Raw genomic sequence first — 19,909 nt, forward strand, 5'->3', positions numbered from 1 at the left:
GAATAACGAATAATGAATAATAATTAAAAGAATAATACAAGAATAATATAATGTATATTTATAATTATAAATACAAATATTTATGTTATTTTATCAAAATTATTAAAAAATTAAAATCTCAAGAATTATTTCTAAGTATACAATTGAGAAATATTTATATCAAAAATTGTATTTATATATCAATAATACTTTTAAGCAATGGAATTTAACATTCAATCTGTTACGTTTTGATAAATGATAACCGTCTAGTATTCTGGAATTCTGATAGGAAGTTTTATACCAAAAGAATTACCCATGTCTCATTTTGACGTCGATTTATAGCACTGCAGACACTCCTGATGTATTGTACTAACCTTGCGTAAGTCCGTTTTCAAATCAGTGTATTCCTTGTCATTCAAATTTTTTCCTTTGAGTTTTTTAAGTAAAATATTAAATCCTGAAATTATAATAGAAACAATCACCAGTGAATTTTTTCTACATAATTATTTACGAAAGGATACTCCTCATTTTAATGATTTTGAAATATATTATCAAGCTTCCGAACAATATTTTCATATCGTTGATGCTTGCGAAATATTTTACAAAAAATTATCGATAATTTTATAATGGATTTTTATAATTATAACAACGTATTGTCATACGTATGCTAATCTAGCTTTATTTTTTATTTATAATATGAGAATTTATGCGGATCCTTCAGAAAATTTCATGTATATAAAACGTATAATAATCTATATTAGATTTAGTATTATCAATCTGTTAATATAATTATATAAATTTAACTTAATTTTAATTCTATTGTTTGTTTCTATTCAAATGTTAAAAGTATTATTTATGATATCGAACATATTTTTGCTTATAACTTGGAAATTAAGATCGAACAGCGGATTAACGTGTAGGGAAAAATTATTTAAAATCATGTCTTTGATAATATATTTCGTTGAAACTGATGATTAAATATATATATATATATATATTTCATAAATAATTATACGCAATGTTATATGTACATTATTTTTATAATTAACATTTTGTTGAGAAAATGTTGGAAAAATAGGATTTTACGTATTGATCGATTTTCTTCGAGAAAGGGAATAAAATTTGAAAATTCGTGGCACAGTGATAAAAGATTTAACGACTTTTCAGTTAAAATCGTATAAATACATTTAATTAAAATTGAAATACGCTTCCGTGCAATTTTTCTGTTGATGTTATTTTCGCATGAGATACTTTTCACCACATTTTATGCGAAAATGTTTCTTTCTTTTTGCAGGCGAAAATTGCAAAAATGTTATATGTTATATGACGGATACGATGGATTTGTAATATCGTAATAAATGCTCTTAATTTAAAATACATGTATTTATAAAGACATACATGATATATTTATGACAAAATAATTCTATACGATATTGTATTATTTATTTCTTTTATATTTTTCTATTTATTATTTAAAAATTATTAATCATTTATTATTAATCATTGTTTTATGAGAGAATTTTATTTCAGAATTTTATTATCATTGTTGTTATGAGAAAATCATGCAAAATATCCTTTTTTTATATCAAATAGGAAAAAAATTCTCAGTTTTAAATGATAATTAACTTAAGAATAATATATAATTGATTTTATATTCCATTTAAAATAAAAAAAACTCTTGTATTTCTTTTTATTTTTCATATAATTTTTTTTAGAATTATCTTAGATCTCAATAATTATTCTCTTAACTAATCTGGTATAAATAATTACATCAATCATCAGTAATTTTATTCTGAATTCCATTGATTCGTTTATATTCAATATTGGAAAAAATTAATTAATTCAACATTAATAAATATTAATTTTATTAAAAAAATATAAAAATAAATTTAATAATTGATTAAAAATTTTAGAGATATATATAAATCACAAATAAATCAAATTTCGTCAGTTAATACATATATGAATGTCATATAGATCTTTGAAAAAGATTAAGTTTGTTTTAATTATATTAATCCAAAATTAAATGAATGCATAGTTTAATTTATCATTAGTTAAAACTAACTAAAATAAATTATCTTATCGCTTAATATTTATTAATATTTTTATAGAATATATTTAACCGTATTAAAAATTAAACGAATACAAATTGTTTCGTTTTCGACTAAATACAACAATATTTAAAATTTTTTTTAATTTTATAATTTTTGAAGTTTTCGAAATCTGTAATAATGTAAATATTAAAATGCACAGATTTATCAATACGTCGTAAAACAATTAAAAATTAAATAATTTTACAAAATATTTATTACATAAGTACTTAATAAGAAAAATTCAAATTTGTAGAAAATAAATTAATCGTTTTTAAATACATATTTTAAAATTGAAATCTATTAAATACTTGTTCTCTATTCAAATTATTTGAATAAAAATTTTAAATAATCGATATAATTTTATTATATGTATATTATAATCTAAATATGTAAATTTAATATTTAAAAAATATATATTATTTACTTTTTTACCAGTTTAAATAACGTTATAAATTTTGCCAAATATAATTTTATCAGTAATTTCAAAAATGTCCTTTCAACAAACAATAATGCAAAATGAATTAAACATCGATTCAATGATGAAAATAGACTAAACGCATCTGCCGATTCGTTTTATCATCAAGAATCACGACCACGATGCGTTTCACTCGAGATGCACTCGTAATATCATTTCACGCGTTGCATTTCGTTCTGCGCTTCAGCCAGAAAATTGAAAGGAAAACAAGATTCGTTCATAAAAAAGAGACGAGTGTTAAAGAAATTCCAAGGGCGAGAGATTCGCTTTTGGAGTTTTAATATTCATGTGTATACTTATCTTTGAATTATATCTATCATTTAGATATGAAGATATAATTTATGAAAATGCATGTACCATGAAATTACTCTAATTATGAATATCTTAGTAGTTTGTAGATAATTTAAAAATATTATAAATTCGAATTAATACTACAATATTTTTTACGAATTTTAAACATTGAAAAATTATAATTTAACTCTTTTAACGATATTGTATTTTTTTTTTATTTAATTCTTTCTTGATAAACTTTCCGGATGATAAAGTTTTTGTTATTTGTTATTTTAATATTTTATTACACGAAACTTATATTTCTCATGTAATGTTAATATAATAAATATTAACATTAGTAAATTTTAATATTAAATGAAAACTAACAACAAATTACTTTTTCTATTTAAAAATTTTATCATTTTGGTTTTTGATTTTAAAACTTATTGATTTATTTTTCTACTTAAATATTATTTAAATATTTTGGATACATCAGTTATTTTATTTTTTAAAAAACTAATTTTTAAAAAATCCTATTTATAAAATCCTCAATGGTTCTTTACGTAAATTTTCGAATCAGATTAATTTAATTTTCAATTATCGATTTTCAGTTTTTAACAAAAATAAAATCCCATTGTGCATTGATCTTAATGATGATAAGCAAAGAAAAATAATAAAAATATGATATAATGATGACAATCTACCAAAAAAAAAAAAAAATTATCATTTTTGTCGAGAAAACTTTCGAGAGATTTTTCCATGAGAAATGTTTTCTATGATAATGGTTTCTATGATAATATATATCCAGATTTTGTTAATCGAGTTTATAATGCCAAGTTTATAATAGGAATAATCGATTTAAGAATTGAATGTGTCTGTTGCAGTGGCTTCAAGGAATTTTTGGAATGTTCACACCATACGGTCCGCCGACAATGTGGCGATGACACAGCTCGATTTGCAAAGGATTTCCTTGACAGAATGTCGAGCTCGCTTCTCAGGGTAAATATTTGCCACTTTTGCTTCGGCAGAATCTGTTGTCACCGTAACGAGCTATACGTCCCATCGTGTAGTCCTTTAGCTATGTCAAAATTGCTTAAAAAATATATTTACTGACTTAAACTCAGTGAAATACACGGACTGCATATCGTTGGAAGAAAATGTTCCTTCATTTCTTCACAAAAATAAAATCGATAAAAAGCTTTTCGATTTTTTTTTTTTTTGCTTCGAATTGCCTGTTCTTTTTTCTTTTTTTTTAATGTTCTCGCATATATAGTTTATTATGTATAAAATGGATGTTTTTTCAAATTCATATTTGTGCAATTAAAGATATCTTTCGCGGTAAGATATTAATATAACGAGTTTTCTTTATTTTTGAATGTTAGCAATTTTTGCACTTTTAAATTTTTTTTAAAAATACAGCAGAAATTCATAGCATGATTATTATTCTTAAATTTTTTGTTTTAATATTTAAAGATTGCATATAAAGAAAAAAAATAATGGATGTTGCATGTTATATAGAATATAATTAAACTCAAAAAATTTTTAAAAAGATATATATATATAAGATTGTTAAAAAATAAAAAATTTGATATCTTTGCAGAATCAATTCTATAAATCAAAACAAATGCAAAAGTTAATGTATAAAAATGTCGATTAAAGTATATATTTAGAAGTGATAAAAAATGGCATTTAACTGATTTTGATAATTTTTATCAAATATATCGTTGAGGATAAAATTTTAAATAAGATTTTTTTTCGCTTTTAGCTTTCGAAATATTTGCAAAAAAAAGAAGAGGTTAACAGAAAAATTTTTTTATTTTTCACGAATATTCAGAACATAATAATTTATATATATATGTATATATATATATATATAGAATAATATTTTTTTTTAACAAAATATTGCTTTAGAGAGATGAAATTAACGCTCAAAGTTTTGATGTGTTTTTTTAAAATATATCATCTTTGATATAGGGAGCAAAATTTTTTTTAAAAAATGTTTTAATTTTTAATGTTTTATCATCTTGTTGAAAAAAAATTCTCACACAAAGTTATATCGAAAAAAAATATTGAAACTTTGGAGATTGATTTCATTATTTCAAAGAGATTTTTCATCAAAAATATTCCACACTGTATTATAATCTTAAAAATATAAATTCATTATACTTTACATGCATTCAAACTTTAATTAAAATCAAAATTATCGGGTTAAATGAATTTTGTTATAAAGTAATACATGATAAATTTTATGAATGATTATATTTATAGTATAAATAGAACTTTATAAAAGAAGGGAAATCATTTTGTATATTTATTAAAAACATCATATTAATTCAATACTGATTAATTATTTAATTAATAAATTTTTAAGGCTAAGATTTACAATATTTAAACACATTTATTGAAATAGAAGATTATTGTTATAAACATCGCAAAATAATTAATATTTTTTGATTTTGACATGTGCGCAATTCTTTATACTCGATATTGTTCCAATTCTTTTTCGAAATTTCAGACATTTTTCTGTGAAAAAATACAAAAGAAAAACTAGACGAATTGAAAAAGTTGTCAAAAAATTCAACTTAGAGATAAAACAAAAATTGTTTCGTATTGATTGACAGATTTTTAGTATTGGACAACAATTGGATGGTTGATATTGTACAAGAAACACGAAAACATTTTGGTCAAGGCGCATTTCACATATATAAAATTCTTATTATATTGAATAAAGATAGCTTACATAATAGAATGAATTTATTTACTTAAGAACTGCTTTAACTGCTTTTTCTCAAGCTAAAAATTAAAAAAATTACGAATCTTTAAAGATATTTAGAGTTTATGCAATTTTCTTTTTTATTGCTATTTATTATTCGAAAATTATTTTAAGGGGATGAAATCAAAATTGAAAATTGGTTATTTTTTGATTTTATGTTATATATAATTATATATAATTCGCCTGATAAAATTATTAATTATTTATACAATTAAAAATAAATTATAAATAAAAAGATTAATAATTCTTTTTTTAAATTGACAGTCTAAATAATTATACGATGACATATAAAAAACAGAATAACTATTTTTTGTTATTAATAAGTACAGCTTTATTATGTTGCTGATTTTCGTTGTTAAATTTTCAAAAGTAGAAAAAAGAAAGAGAAGAAAAAAAAGAAATTCTTATATAACTATTTTATAAGATTTTTTTATTTTTAATGTAGTCGTAAAATTTCTTAATATCTTTACATATCAGATAATAAACGGATTAAATAAAAAGCGGACGAAAGCATACGAGTAAGCGAATAATATTATAAATTATTCTTTATGATGATAAAGTCCTTCAAAAAAATGTTATAAACATGTAATAAAAATTTGTTGCAGCATACATATCGTACAATAGCACGAAGGTGTTCTTGTTACAAAAAAATAAATTTTATTTGATTTTCAGAATTATTTGAATTCTCATAAATATATTCATCCTTATATCATGCGTAAGCAAATACGTCGTAATATTTTGGTGACAAAAGTTGATTATGAATGGCAGATTGTAATTTAATGGTATTATTCTATGCATGTAGATTAATATCATAGTTATCATAAAATTTTTTCTATAAAAAGGTTGTATCATTCCTGTGATTTCTATTTTAAATATTTTTACTTGCTAATTAGACGGTATTACGTACCTGTCCAAGGATTCAATAATAAAATATTCTGAGATCCTGCATTTGTTAGATAAACATTTATTAATTATTTAATAAACAGTTAGTTAACTTTTCAGATGTGGAGGGCGTTCTATGGTAAAAATAAAGATTGGTAAAAATATTCTATACATAGATCGAAATCAGCGTTTTGTTCTTTTAAAATAAAAAGCTAATATTGTTGAAAATATAAGTATAATAATTAATATAATAATAGTATAATAATAGTGGTTACAACTATACCATGCTTTAACGCTTTTTGCTCTTTAGATGTATAAAAATATTCGGTATGACCCAATGTTTAATAAAAGACAGAAATATATGATATAAATTTTTGAAAATTTAGCAACGAAAATAATATGTAGAAAACAAAGCTTTATTTATTTTTATATCATCGCACAATTAAAACTTTAAAAATTTTTTGTTCATTTCTTTTTTTAATCAACTAATAAACAGTTAATAAATGCTTTTATCAGGCAATAATCCCTATGAAAAAGGAACAACTTTTGTTTAAAAAAACAAAAATTACATTTCTTATGCTTAAAACGATTTTGAGCAGAAACAAAATATTTTCAAAGTTTTACAATTTTTTTAATTTCCAATATTTTTCCCCGTAAGAAATAAAATGCACTATCCCCTACTAGAAATATACGACATACACGAAAAACAACGAAGTGACGATACATTTCGAAAACATTGTACGATCACCGATGTATATTCAATGTAATAAAAATGTTAATTTCCAATGAGAGGAAATTGAAAATTTAACTTTTACCGATACCGTATGCAGTTCTTCCACGAATATCGAGAGAAAAACAGATCCTTCTCGAAATCGATTAACCTTTACGTAATTTTCGAATGATTGCAGGTACACTGCGCGCCGTATACCGACGAGGTGTGCACGATCGGAAATAGCGGGAGCGTGTACAGGATTCAGGCTATAGTGATCGTGATGGTGGCGGTGCTCGCGACGTACTTCACGTAAGCGATTAAATGGCACTCGTAGCCGGAAAAAGGGGACGATTTCCGTGCATCACGATGCTGAAACCGGGGGCCCTCCGTTCATTCTCCGCTTCAGATTCGCCAGAGTATTTTTTTATTTTCCAACGAGCAACCAAGGAGAAAGAAAGGAGATAGAGGAGAGAGGGGAAAAAGAAAGAGAGAGAAAGGAAAGAAAGAGGATGGAAAGAGGCACGTGCATGCGAACTCTGAGTGGGTCGAGAGTATTATAACTGGAATGCGGGGAACGAGGGATACAAGATGAAAGAGGGAGATGAAGGGGAAGAGGAAAAACGAAGGAGACCGATGGAAAAGTTAAGGAAAGCGAATAAACTGGTTGGACGCGATCAAAGAGACGGCGAGAGGAAAGTTCGCCACGTTTCTCCGCACGCGAACTTCCCCGTTGCGTTCGTGCGGCAACCGTTCTCTTTGACACAGAACGCCCGGGGAAAACAAAGAGAGAGAGAGAGAAGACGTGCTTTCGGACACAGTGACGAGCTTAATCAAGCAATCAGAAGGCACGTGCGCCTAGAATTGAACGTGTTCGTTCGATTCTCATCGCTGGTTTCTACCCACTAGGGTTCTCGATGCTTGAAAATCGATGGAACCACAAGTTGGATCAATGGCCGAGTTGGAAGGTGGAGGAAAAAGTCAACCGGCTGGATCTAGTCGTGCCGTACCTTGGTTACGTTAGCTTTTATTTATCGAATAGTTGCTCTATTTGAGTATTCGTCATCCGTAGCAAGAAAGAAGGAAAAAAAAAGAAAAAAAGAAAAATTACAAAAAAAAATTCAGCTTGGAAAAATGTGTCTCGCGTGATAGGGAGAGAAAGAGAGGGAGAGTGTGTGTGTGTAAGAGGGAGAAAGAGAAGAAAGCGTGGATACATTTTTATCAGAGGGAAGCATCGAATGAACGAATTCGAGAATGTTGAATTCTATTTTGAACTTCGTTAAACAATAGTGGCACGAAGGAGATAAAAAATATATATCGTGACACGTAAAAAATGGAATTTTTAAAAAGTGTCGCCAAGTGTTCAATTATCAATACGACGAAAAAGTGTTTTGCTTTCTTGAAACGGGTTTAACCTCCGAAGTTAAGGATTAATTTCTTTATCCACCAGAAAAAGGAAATGGAGAAATACGAAGAAGAAAAAGTCTTATCCTCGACGTTTCTGTTTTCAAAGCAAACACGAGATGAAACGAGCTATTATAGGGATAACACGGATTTTTCTAACCAATATTAGGTGTTTCTGAGGATCGGATACGTGAAGGAACCCGATTCGCATGAAATAGCGACGGAGCTGCGGGGAATCGAAAAGAAATGTTCGTGTAGGAAGATTATATTATACGATGTGGAATTATATTAGTCTTTCTGGCCTAACTTTCGTTTCACATCCAATAATTTCCCCACTTTCGATTTTCTGTGTTTCGAAAATGATCTTTGAAAGTAAACATCGAAACGGAAAATCGTGCTTTCAATATATACGTGAATGACTAATCAATAAACAAGATGACTCGACTAAACTTTTTTACCAAACGTCTGCACAAAATCAACGATCATACAGAAGAGTGGACTTTAAAAGAATCGAATCGATTCGTATATTCTAAAGATTACGAACTGCGCGATACTTTATTCGCGGATAATGATACAACACAGTATTCTCGTTTAAGGAAATCATCGACAATGGAACGAAAACGAAACGACGTACTCGAAATAAATCGTGAGACACCGTGGGATATCAAAGAAAATCGACAAACGAAGCTCTGGCATTTCGTTATACAACGAGTACTTCATTTTGTCTCGTTAGAAGAGAGAAGCTTTTATTGGAACGAGCGTCTCGTGTACAGTGCTGTGCAAATGTTCAAGAAAGAAGGTGAATTAATCGTTGGAGAAGAAGAAGAAGAAGAAGAAGAAAAAGGGGAAGAATCTTTGGGAAGATATAGAAATGGCTTGGTGAAAGATTTTCGTGGCAGAGAGAACAAGTTGTTAGTCGGTGAAAACGCGAAGAGAATGTGTTCTGGTCTCGATTTCTACTAGTTAGAAACGGCTTTGAATGATCGAACGTTGATCAACGAAGGCTCGAATCTTGAAGAACCGATCGATTTTTCATCGATCTCGAAGAAACGCCAACAAAATTATATGCCGTTTCAGATGCGGAACATCTGAACTCTATATGATTGCTTATGCATACATCGAGAGGCGGAAAGTGACAAGCTATGGAGATATTCCATCGAGATACGTTGTTCTTCTTAAGAAATTTCTATGTCGAAATATCACCAATTGTTACTATCTTGAAACATCGTTTAGATAATTTTATTAGAATAATTTTTTAGAGTTATGAAAATCTTATAATCATTCGTAAATACTTGTTCTTTCGAAACGAGATTATCACTACAAGAAAAATATGGAAATTTCGACCGATATTAAGATGACTCTGTTGTTGAAGGGTTATCTCTCCAACCCTTGATTTTATCGTTGGCTCAGAAAATATCGAGAAAGAGTGTTGCGTAAAATCATAGTCATTACCTGTGCACTCGATTGTGGAGTATATCGTGGCTCGGAGGTGAACTGGAAGGGAAAAAGAAGAAAGAGGAGATGACGTATTTTCAATAGGGTGGAAGAGGACGCTATTCTTTCCACGTGTTTCGGCTATCGCCTGTAAACAGAGGGAAGACGGCGTGAATCTTCGAGAGGTCGATTCTTCCGTTGAAAAAGAATTAGTTCCAGTTTAGTGGCTCGGCACAAGTTCCATCAGACAATGGTAGAGATATCTCGACGGCCTTTTGAAAGCCTAGGAAATAACTATCTAAAGTATTTTTTGAAATATAAGTTTATAAAAAAAAAATCCTTAATCTTGTCTCTGTTGAAAAATTATGATTTCAAAAAAGTATGTAATATGAGTTCTTTTATCCACTAATTTTGTGAAAAAAATTATTGGAAGAGAGAGAAAATTACTGTTTTCAAATTAATCCGACTAATTTCTATCTAAAAATGTTAATTGAAGTGATAGTATTTCAAATAGATGAAAAAGGTGTTTTATAAAAATCGTTAAAGAATTTATTAAAAACAATATTATAGATACAGCTTTAAAAGTTTCTAAAAGCTTTCTGAAAGCTTCGACAGTTTATAAATGTTAATTCATACAGAAAAATATAAAGAACAATATATATATATATATATATACTATAAGTATTTAAAAGTGAACATTTAAATAAAAAAAGTATATAGTGAGACAATATGTAAAGAAATAAAAAAATAATAATTCTCAGATATAGTTTATCAAATTTGCACTGAATTATTGACTTTAACAAAATTATGCATCACGCAAACAGATATATCATCGTTCTCACTGTTAAAATAAAAAAAAAAATACACACACACCAATCTTAAAATGAACAAGTAACATCAAAAACTCGATGGAAAAACGAAATAACATACAAATATCTCAAAATGAATTGTTACTCCTTACCAAGTTTGCTTATGTAACCAACAAGAGAAATGGGTTGAATAAAGGAGAAAAAGTGATAGAAGAAGAAGTAAGAGAGAAGAAACTCTAGAACTCCTTCCACTTCATAGGAGGATTGTTGGCCAGTTGCTTTAAAAGCATTCTGTTACACGCCATATTTTTAGACGGGAAAAGAGAAGAATGGAATAGGAGATAGGAGAGAAATGGAGAAGCAATAAGTTATAGGATCGATTTCGTTGAAGCGATATTATATTGCCTCGATGAGAAATGGAAGTTGTGGAAGCGCAGGTGTATCGAACAATTGTGTAACATTGTCTTTTCACATTAAAGAAACGTTCGTTCTGTTTTTAAACGATTCTCGCGCGAAAATAATACGAGCCATCATAAAACAACGTTTCTTGGAAAAGTTCTCTAACTTGGTTTCGAATAGTGCGTCTTCCATTCCTCGAAATTTCAATTTAACACCAACTTGTTCGAAAATTACTTTTTGCATATTATATAAAAAAAAACTTGAACGAAAGATCGATGGGATTGTACGAAGTTATTCGAATTATTCAAACGATTTAGACAGAATAGAAGCAAGAAAATTGATCGCTTCTCGAAATTTTCTCGTCGACGATGAAGGAATGACGAGTTTAATAATCCAGAAAAGCGAAATTGGAGATGCGCATGGTATAATGAGAAAAACAAAAAAGACAAAATGAATCGACGTTAGCTGCCGAAGAAGTCTGATTTTCGTGCACGTGCAGTCTCTGATTCGACTTGGAACGTTCTGCATGGCAACTCGAAACACGTGGAATTCGAGAAAAATTATTTTCATCGTCGCGCGATTACACGTGTGACGTGTTCGTGAAAAATTAAAATTAAAAGAAAATTTTGTTCCTTTTCTACTATAAATTGTTTAAAATGTGATTTTAAATTGTAAATGTGATTATACACGGTTTAAGAAACATCGTTCACGATGGCGTATGTACCATATAATTTCTCATTATTAATTATTATTTCGTTCTGATCCAATTTAAATTAACGATATCATTGCCATTTTTACATTACTGATCTAATATTTTTAATAATAGAACGAGTATAATCATATATCTATTGGAAGATACAAAATGTGCTACATTGCACATCACTGTGAAATTGCAATGAAATCTCGTTGCTCGTTTAAATTGGATTTTAAATCAACTTGTCACGAAAATTATTAGTAGTATAATGAGAATATTTGATATATTTTATTTTTTAAATGGTTCTCTATTTATTATTTTAATTAAATAGCATTTTTGCTTGCCAGTAAGTTTCCATATGGAATTGGACTAATTTTTAATGATCAATGTTCGTTAACTTGTCAGATACATTTTGCAGATAGTTTTATATACATGTAGATACAAATACATGTATATGATATATAACATATGTCGTGACGCAAATGATTGGTATTGATTAATAGTCAAATTTCAAATTAATATTCGAGGTATAAAATCTTAGAACTCTTTAACAAATCCTTTTCATAGTTGAAAGTTAATCGACAATTCAAAAAATTTTCCTCAATTGGATTATCAGAGAAACTAAAATGATTAACGTATTGCTCGGAAAATTTTTTAAGATTAAAATATATGATTAGTATGATTAGTATTTATCTTTCGAAAAATTAAATAATTTGCTTTCGTTTACGATTTAATTTTCCAATATAAAAAATCAAAAATTAAAAAAAAAACATTTCGAAAGAATATACTGTATGCATAAATATAGATTGCGATATCTCATTTTCAAGAACACTTGCTATTATAAATTGAATTCGATAGAAACCGTATTGTATCTCACAGGTACAAGAGACGAAATTTGGAATTTGGTTACATCTCACACATAGGCGATACGTGTAATTTATGCGTGTTTCCATCATGCGATAAGCCTTGTGACATATCTTGCATATGACAAATAGTTGCCAACATCATTAATCCGATGACTCAACATGAATCTTCAATAGAACGTTAGACATTTTTCAATAATGAGAAAGCTTGGTCTTTGTTAAAAGCTGCAAGAAATAATCCAAGTAATATTCTTTAATTTCTTACGTGTATTGATTGGAGAGAAATGCATAATTCAGTCAGTAATTTTCTGCACCAATCACAATCATAAAACAATGTTATTAGAACTTGTTATTTTTTGACAGTATATTCGGTTACATAATTTGTATAATTTTTCATTTATCGTTCATATGAATATTTTGTTTTGCTATCCTTATATCATGATTTATTCTTATATATAAAATTATTATATATATTATTATTATAATATTTATCTGATTTAATTAACTATTCTGTTATTACATAATTATTATTTGATATTATTTCTGTAACAATTTGGAAATAATGTAATGGAAAATATGAACACATGCATTTCTTTAATTTAAATATCTGATTTTTGAAAAATATTAATCTTGTATTATAATTTTTTTCATTGGATTGTTATCATAAATAAAAACAAACATATTTTTTGTTCTGATAACAATCTCTATTGTATCTAAAAATGATATGAATAATATTTGTCAGGTAATAATCACAAGGATAATTTATAAAAGCGTTTAAGCTTTTAGATTATTTATTATGGAATATTTGTGTTTCAATTATTTGTATCTAAATTAACTTTCAATTAATATGCATTTCCGTGACAAAGTTGTGACCAAATTCTCTTCAGCAAAAAAAAAAATCAAGTTCAATATTTCTTGTTTATATCAACATAAAGATAGAGATCAACTTTTAAGTTAAAATTAAGAAGAAATATTTCAAATAGATGATATTCATCTCTACATATGCAAATAATATTATAAAGCTTTGATATTTCAAATGTTATAAACACGCGATTTATTTTGATTCTCAGAAAATGGATATCGTATGAAAATTTAAGTAATTAAAAACTTCATAATTATGGTCAGATTTATAAAAGAATAAATTCAAATATATCTTTTAAATTGTTTTTAATTCAATCTCCAATTAGAATTCAAATTGCACAAAGAAATATAATTTTAAAACTTCTCATTATTCAAATACTTGATTCATTATTCAAATACAATATTTGAACGTTTAAAATTAATCGAATCCGAATTCTGTTATCCGAACTATACAGTATCTATGGTTATAATATAAATAGATTATCTTACCTTTTCTCATCATGCAATGGAAATAGAATTTAATTTTAAAATCACATTCGCAATTATATATCTATATATTGAAACGTAAACGTTTATTCAGTATTAATCGTTGAAACGAAATTGAAGATATTTAAAAAATTTGAGAAAACGACGGAGTGCTATAAAATTGGCAAAAGTATTTATTCAATATTGGAAATTCATATTGGCATTAAGAAGGATAAAATTGAATATTATTCGCAAGATGCACATTATTTGAATATTAAAAAATTTAATAGCAAAAAAAAAAAAAAAATAGAATGTCTAATTTTCATAATGAAAACATTATTTTTTCTTACTAATTATCCTAATTTTGTTGTAAACAAACATATTATTTTCCCCAAAATATATAAATATATTATTCGTCTAAGAAAAGTTTGTGTTCCATTATCAGAAAATTCTCGTATCCGGGCGATCTTGTATCTCTTGTTATTATTTTGGATAATGAAAATTATGTATTAAAGGAAAACAAGTTTTATATTAAAAGGGGAAGAAATGAATTAAAATATATTATTCTTTTTATTACATTATTACATTAATATTATTATAACATTATTTTCATTCAATGGTCTTTGCATTCGAATTTCGAGACGAAAAAGTAAAGCTTAGCTAGTAGAAAGAAAAACAGGTCAGCTGGTCTTTCATCAAATCATCAGCGTTGTAATTTAGTATTCACATTCGTGGACATAGCAGTGTAATTACCACGGAGATTAATTGACGTGGACAATGTGCGGTCTGCGTGTCGCATGAGTGCTCCCATAACATTGAAACTCGGAGATTTCATCGAGACTCGTTTCTGCGGCCATTCTCTTCCCTTATTAAATCCTTTCAAGCTTTTCTTTGCTGCAAATCAATGGCGTATCGATCCATAGAAATGTATCAATGTATTTTTTTTTTTACGTATCGATGTAACAAATGTTCAATGGAAGAAAAAATAGGCTTTTATTTTGTTTTGTTTCATTTATTTTTCTTTTTTTTTTTTTAAGATTTTTTATTTTTGCCTTTGATATTGTTGAATAAAATCAAATACTTTGGAGAGGATTTATTAAAGTTAAAATTATTATTCTAGTCACGATATTGTGAAAGGTTAATTGGCTATTATTTTTTTTTTTTTTTAGTGTTACATATTTAATTGATTTTACAGATTTCTTTTTTAAGGAAATTGATATGGAAACTAAACTGCGATACTTTTAAATATTCTTTTTGTGAATGAAAAAGATTATTGAAAATTGTTTACGTGTAAAATTATTTAAAATTATTTATTATGGTTATGCGTAGAATCATTTCTTGGTACTCGGTTTTCATAAGAAATAGAACGTTTTTCTATTTTACAATATGACGATATGTCAATACCGACATTTATTTTCAATAAAATTATCGATTTTGTTTATTAATTTTGTAAGATCTGCTAAATCTCATTATTTATTTATTGGCTTAAATTATTCTTTTACATCTACTAGTCAGACATTTGTTAGACATTAAATTATATTTCATCAAGTATTTTATTATTAGATCGTAATATGTGAAACATATGTCTTAATATATTAAAATATGTCTTCGAACATTCTAATTTATTTCACATAATTTTATTTATCTTTTTTAACATTTTGTTTATAGAATTTTTAAAAAATTATTAAAGGAACATATGACAAAACTCAAATGTTTCACATGTACGAATTAAACAAAATATATAAATTTTCAAAAAAAAAGAATGTTATTGAGAAGACATGTGTAATTATCATTGTTGCTTTAAATGTTTATTATTATTTTATATCGTAATTATTTATACGAATGAAATAATATACAATCATAGATATTGTAATAGAGTCACGATTCCAATAATAAACTTAATATTTATATTTATATTTCCCACCGAATTCTTGTACTCGTTGAAAAACGGTTCACGATACCTAGTCGTATCGATATTACAATTGTATTTGTTTTGTTAAAAACAACTTTTAGTAAATTAAAGAGATATTAATTAATAGATTGCGACTTTGTTCCTTTAAAGAAAAAAAAACATTTATTTATGATTAACTTGTTAATCGAAAAATTAGCACGTCATTGAAATATGTTCTAAAATCATTAAATTAATTGATTTGAAACGTTTCATGATTACATTTTTGAGATAAAATGAGTTTGAGAAAAAATATTATAAATAATTAATGATACTTAGTAGACTTAAAAATATTGAAATCTGTTATTAAAATATGTTATACATAGTCAAAAAAAGCTCATAAAAGATATTTAAAATTCAATGAAACAATTGAATTTCTATAATTCGAATCTTAAAAGAAGTATTAAAACGTTTGTATTGAATAATTGTTTTGGATATAATAAATTTTAACGAAACAAATTTTGTAATTAATTATGTTTAATTATGTCAACAAAACAGTTATAGAATCATATGACTTATTACTTTGGAAATATCCAAGATATGAGATTCTTTATGAAAAGAAAAAATATAGAATAAATATTTTTAACCTTAAAGGAAATAAAGATTCGATTATATTTGCTATCTCGTTAAAAAAAATATACTTGTATTTTTTCATTAAACTTTTCATTTTTATTTTTTTTCATATTTTTATCATAAAAATATATTCATTTCAAAATATATTCATGATTCGTTTCAATAATAAAACGATTGAGATGATAATCGTTCACAATTGTTTTTCGTCAGATAATTCAACGATTAACAGATTAATACATTTGATGTAATCGATTTTCGATAAGACACGATGCAGACAAGCGAGTTTTTGTCGCTGGATTCTACTTTGTTGTTTTCAATTGGAAAAATGCAAGGAAAGACATACGATCATAATAATATTACATTCGTGGATCAAATTTAAAAATAATCGAACGTACACGAATATGTAATGATGAACATCTGTAAAAAAAAAAATAAATAAATAAAAAAGACATACATTTCGAAAAACATTCTAATTAATCGAGCTTGTTAATCACGATATCTGATTCCACATGGAAATATTAAATAATTTAAATGGCTTGTTCACTATCCACGAATTTAAAGATCGAATTATATTATTCGATAGAGATCCACGCAATCATCCTCCACTTGATAAAACACGTGATTGGTAATTTATCGATAACTGATTGACATTGACATATTTACAACTATTATCTTGCTTATTTTCAGATTATCCTGTTTTTATTATCTAATTTATTATCTAATTTCATTATTCGATCGAAAGTGTCTTATTAATTTCTTTTTTTTTTTTCGTTTTTCTTTTATCACACACTTTTTGATGCAGCATTTTTATTTTATAATATGACGACATAGAAAATGAGCATTATACCGATCGATAATCGGCCGCCATTCGTTTTACATCAATAAAAATCGGATAATGTAAAAAGGCTTTAATAATAATAATACTAATATAGCAACTTTTTTTCCTGTCTACAGATGAATAATATAGCATATATATTTCATAACGAGATGAAACGAGATAAAATGAATAAATGCGCGCAACAGGCAATCGTGCCTTGATCGATGAAAAATATTCAAATATACTAATAAAATAATGCAATGTCATGTCGATGTTAAATCATTAAATAGGATTGCACTTCTATTCATATACGTGCAATTAATATGCATGTACCAATGCCAATCAATTATCAATTAATTGTGATACTTTAATAGACGACCTTGATATGAAAAAAATTTAAATGAGTTTCCATAGCATGGAATTTAAAGCTTTAACGATTGGATCATGCGTTATTATGACTTTCGTTTAAGAGGTATACACTCGATCATTTCATATTACATACGAATAATTTCTTCATTTAATTTATTCTCGTTGTCTGTATTTATTATAATTTAGTAAGCCATGCCACTGAATAGAAAAATTAGAATTTTTAAATATTTTAATAATATTTGTTATAATATCATGTGTATCTTTGAAATAATTATCGTATGTATTTTTGAAAAAAGAGAAATATATAAAAAATCATAGCGATTTTTAGATTTTTAACTTTGACACAATTCGAAATTTTCAAGAAAATGGAGATTCGAATCATTTTGAATATAATTTTAATTCTGGAATTCTTGATAAGTTTTGCGAAAAAAATAAATAGATCCGTTTTTTTATCGTTTTAAAATTAGAATCTTTTTTTTTTCATTCCCTATTCTTATTTGTATTCGATTTTATCATACGAGAAATGTTATCAAAATTTTCAATACTTCCAAAATAATCTATTGAGATTTTGAAATCTTGCAAGATGCATTTCAAAACTTTCAAGAATTCTAAGCTTTAAATTGTATTTGAAAATATTTGAATTTTTCATCATATAAATGCATATAGGTTGAAAGTGTTTGAAATCCAATTATAAAGAGGATGTGTTAAAGAATTTGTTTCTTTAATCTTTTTTCTTTTTTTAAAATTTATATTTTACTAATGCAAAAATATTAGCATGACTAGGAGGTAATCATACAAGTATTATACATTCACAGAAAGCGTAAGTCACAGGTAAAAGTGACAGAATGTGGATCTCCACGCTATTACGCATACATGTCACGTATAACATGCGAAATTCGTGATTTTTGCATATCTGAAAATTCACAGGTATTGACTAATATATACATGGTAAACCATGTGTCGATTAGCTATTCTTTTAAATCGATACAACTGTCGAATTGAATTCGCATTAATTCTGAAAAATCCTATATTTTATTATTTTTTTATCAAGAGAAAATAGCCAGATGTTAAGTTAATTTGAAAAATTTCATTCAATTGAAATAAAAATTTTTACTGTTTCAATTATTTTATTTATATTTATTCAAGAAAAAATTATAAAATAAAATAAAATTTATAAAACAATTTTATTCATAAATCAGTATCAAATTTCCAAACGAATGATATTCATTTCAATTATTAATAATTTACGATCGTTATTTCTCATAAAAATTAATTTAACATTTAATCTCTTTTATAAGAAATACAATTCCAAGTCATCTCGTTACGTTTATATATTTTTATATAATATTTAATATTATGTTATAAAAAAATCTTCATGTCAAATGCAAAAAATAATTTTATCTTTACAAAATGATATGATAGATATGATAGATAAGATAGATATGATAATTATTACGAATATAGCCGAAGTGCAGTCGAACTAGTCGAAGATTTTCAGTGGCAAGGTGATAACTAAAAGTCGACCGTGACATAAAAAATGGGGAATATTCCTCGAGTCGGTAACGATTGCAGCTATTTTGATTATTTTTATACCGTGTATATAGATAAAGATGATTAATTAATCGAAGCCATGACGAAGCTTGGAAGCTTTTTTATATGGCTCATGCGTACTTTGTACTCTTTGTCGATTTTTTAACTTAATGTTCCTTTCCATGGTCAACGTGGTCTCTAAAAAGAAAAAAAAAAAAATTAAAAAGAAAAAAATATAAACGAGATCACGAAACGATCAATACTCGTGAAACGAGTCGTGGTCGCAATTACGCAATTATTACATTTAATAGGAAAGAATCTTCAACTCAGAAATTCAAAAAAATTATAAAATTTTGAAAATGTAATGCATAATGTAAATTCGCTATTTTTCTTTTATAAATTAAATTTATTTTAAAACGATAAAATATCTCAGAAATTTCGGCTTTTTAATATTATATTATAATTTGCAAATAAGGTATAAAAAAAAAGTTTTCAGATAAAAAAGTTTCTTTTAATGAGAACTATCGTCTGCTGAAAGATTTATTACTTATTTATATAATAA

At 26.2% G+C, this 19,909-nt stretch overlaps 1 protein-coding gene across 2 annotated transcripts in view; it reads left to right on the forward strand.

Moving 5' to 3' along the window:
• LOC107998470 (uncharacterized) overlaps window positions 1-19,909 on the forward strand; it is a 110,690-nt gene that overhangs the window by 68,854 nt on the left and 21,927 nt on the right. The window contains exons 5-6 of one of the 2 annotated variants that reach the window (XM_017057772.3): window positions 3,702-3,816; window positions 7,381-16,148. In XM_017057772.3, the coding sequence (XP_016913261.2) occupies window positions 3,702-3,816; window positions 7,381-7,497 (232 nt within the window). In that variant the 3' untranslated portion in view covers window positions 7,498-16,148. Of the gene's footprint in view, window positions 1-3,701; window positions 3,817-7,380; window positions 16,149-19,909 lie in introns of those variants that run through there. The other variant, XM_062077700.1, reaches the window with a different exon arrangement.

The sequence above is a fragment of the Apis cerana genome, linkage group LG7, assembly GCF_029169275.1.
Source record: "Apis cerana isolate GH-2021 linkage group LG7, AcerK_1.0, whole genome shotgun sequence".
NCBI lineage: Eukaryota > Metazoa > Arthropoda > Insecta > Hymenoptera > Apidae > Apis > Apis cerana.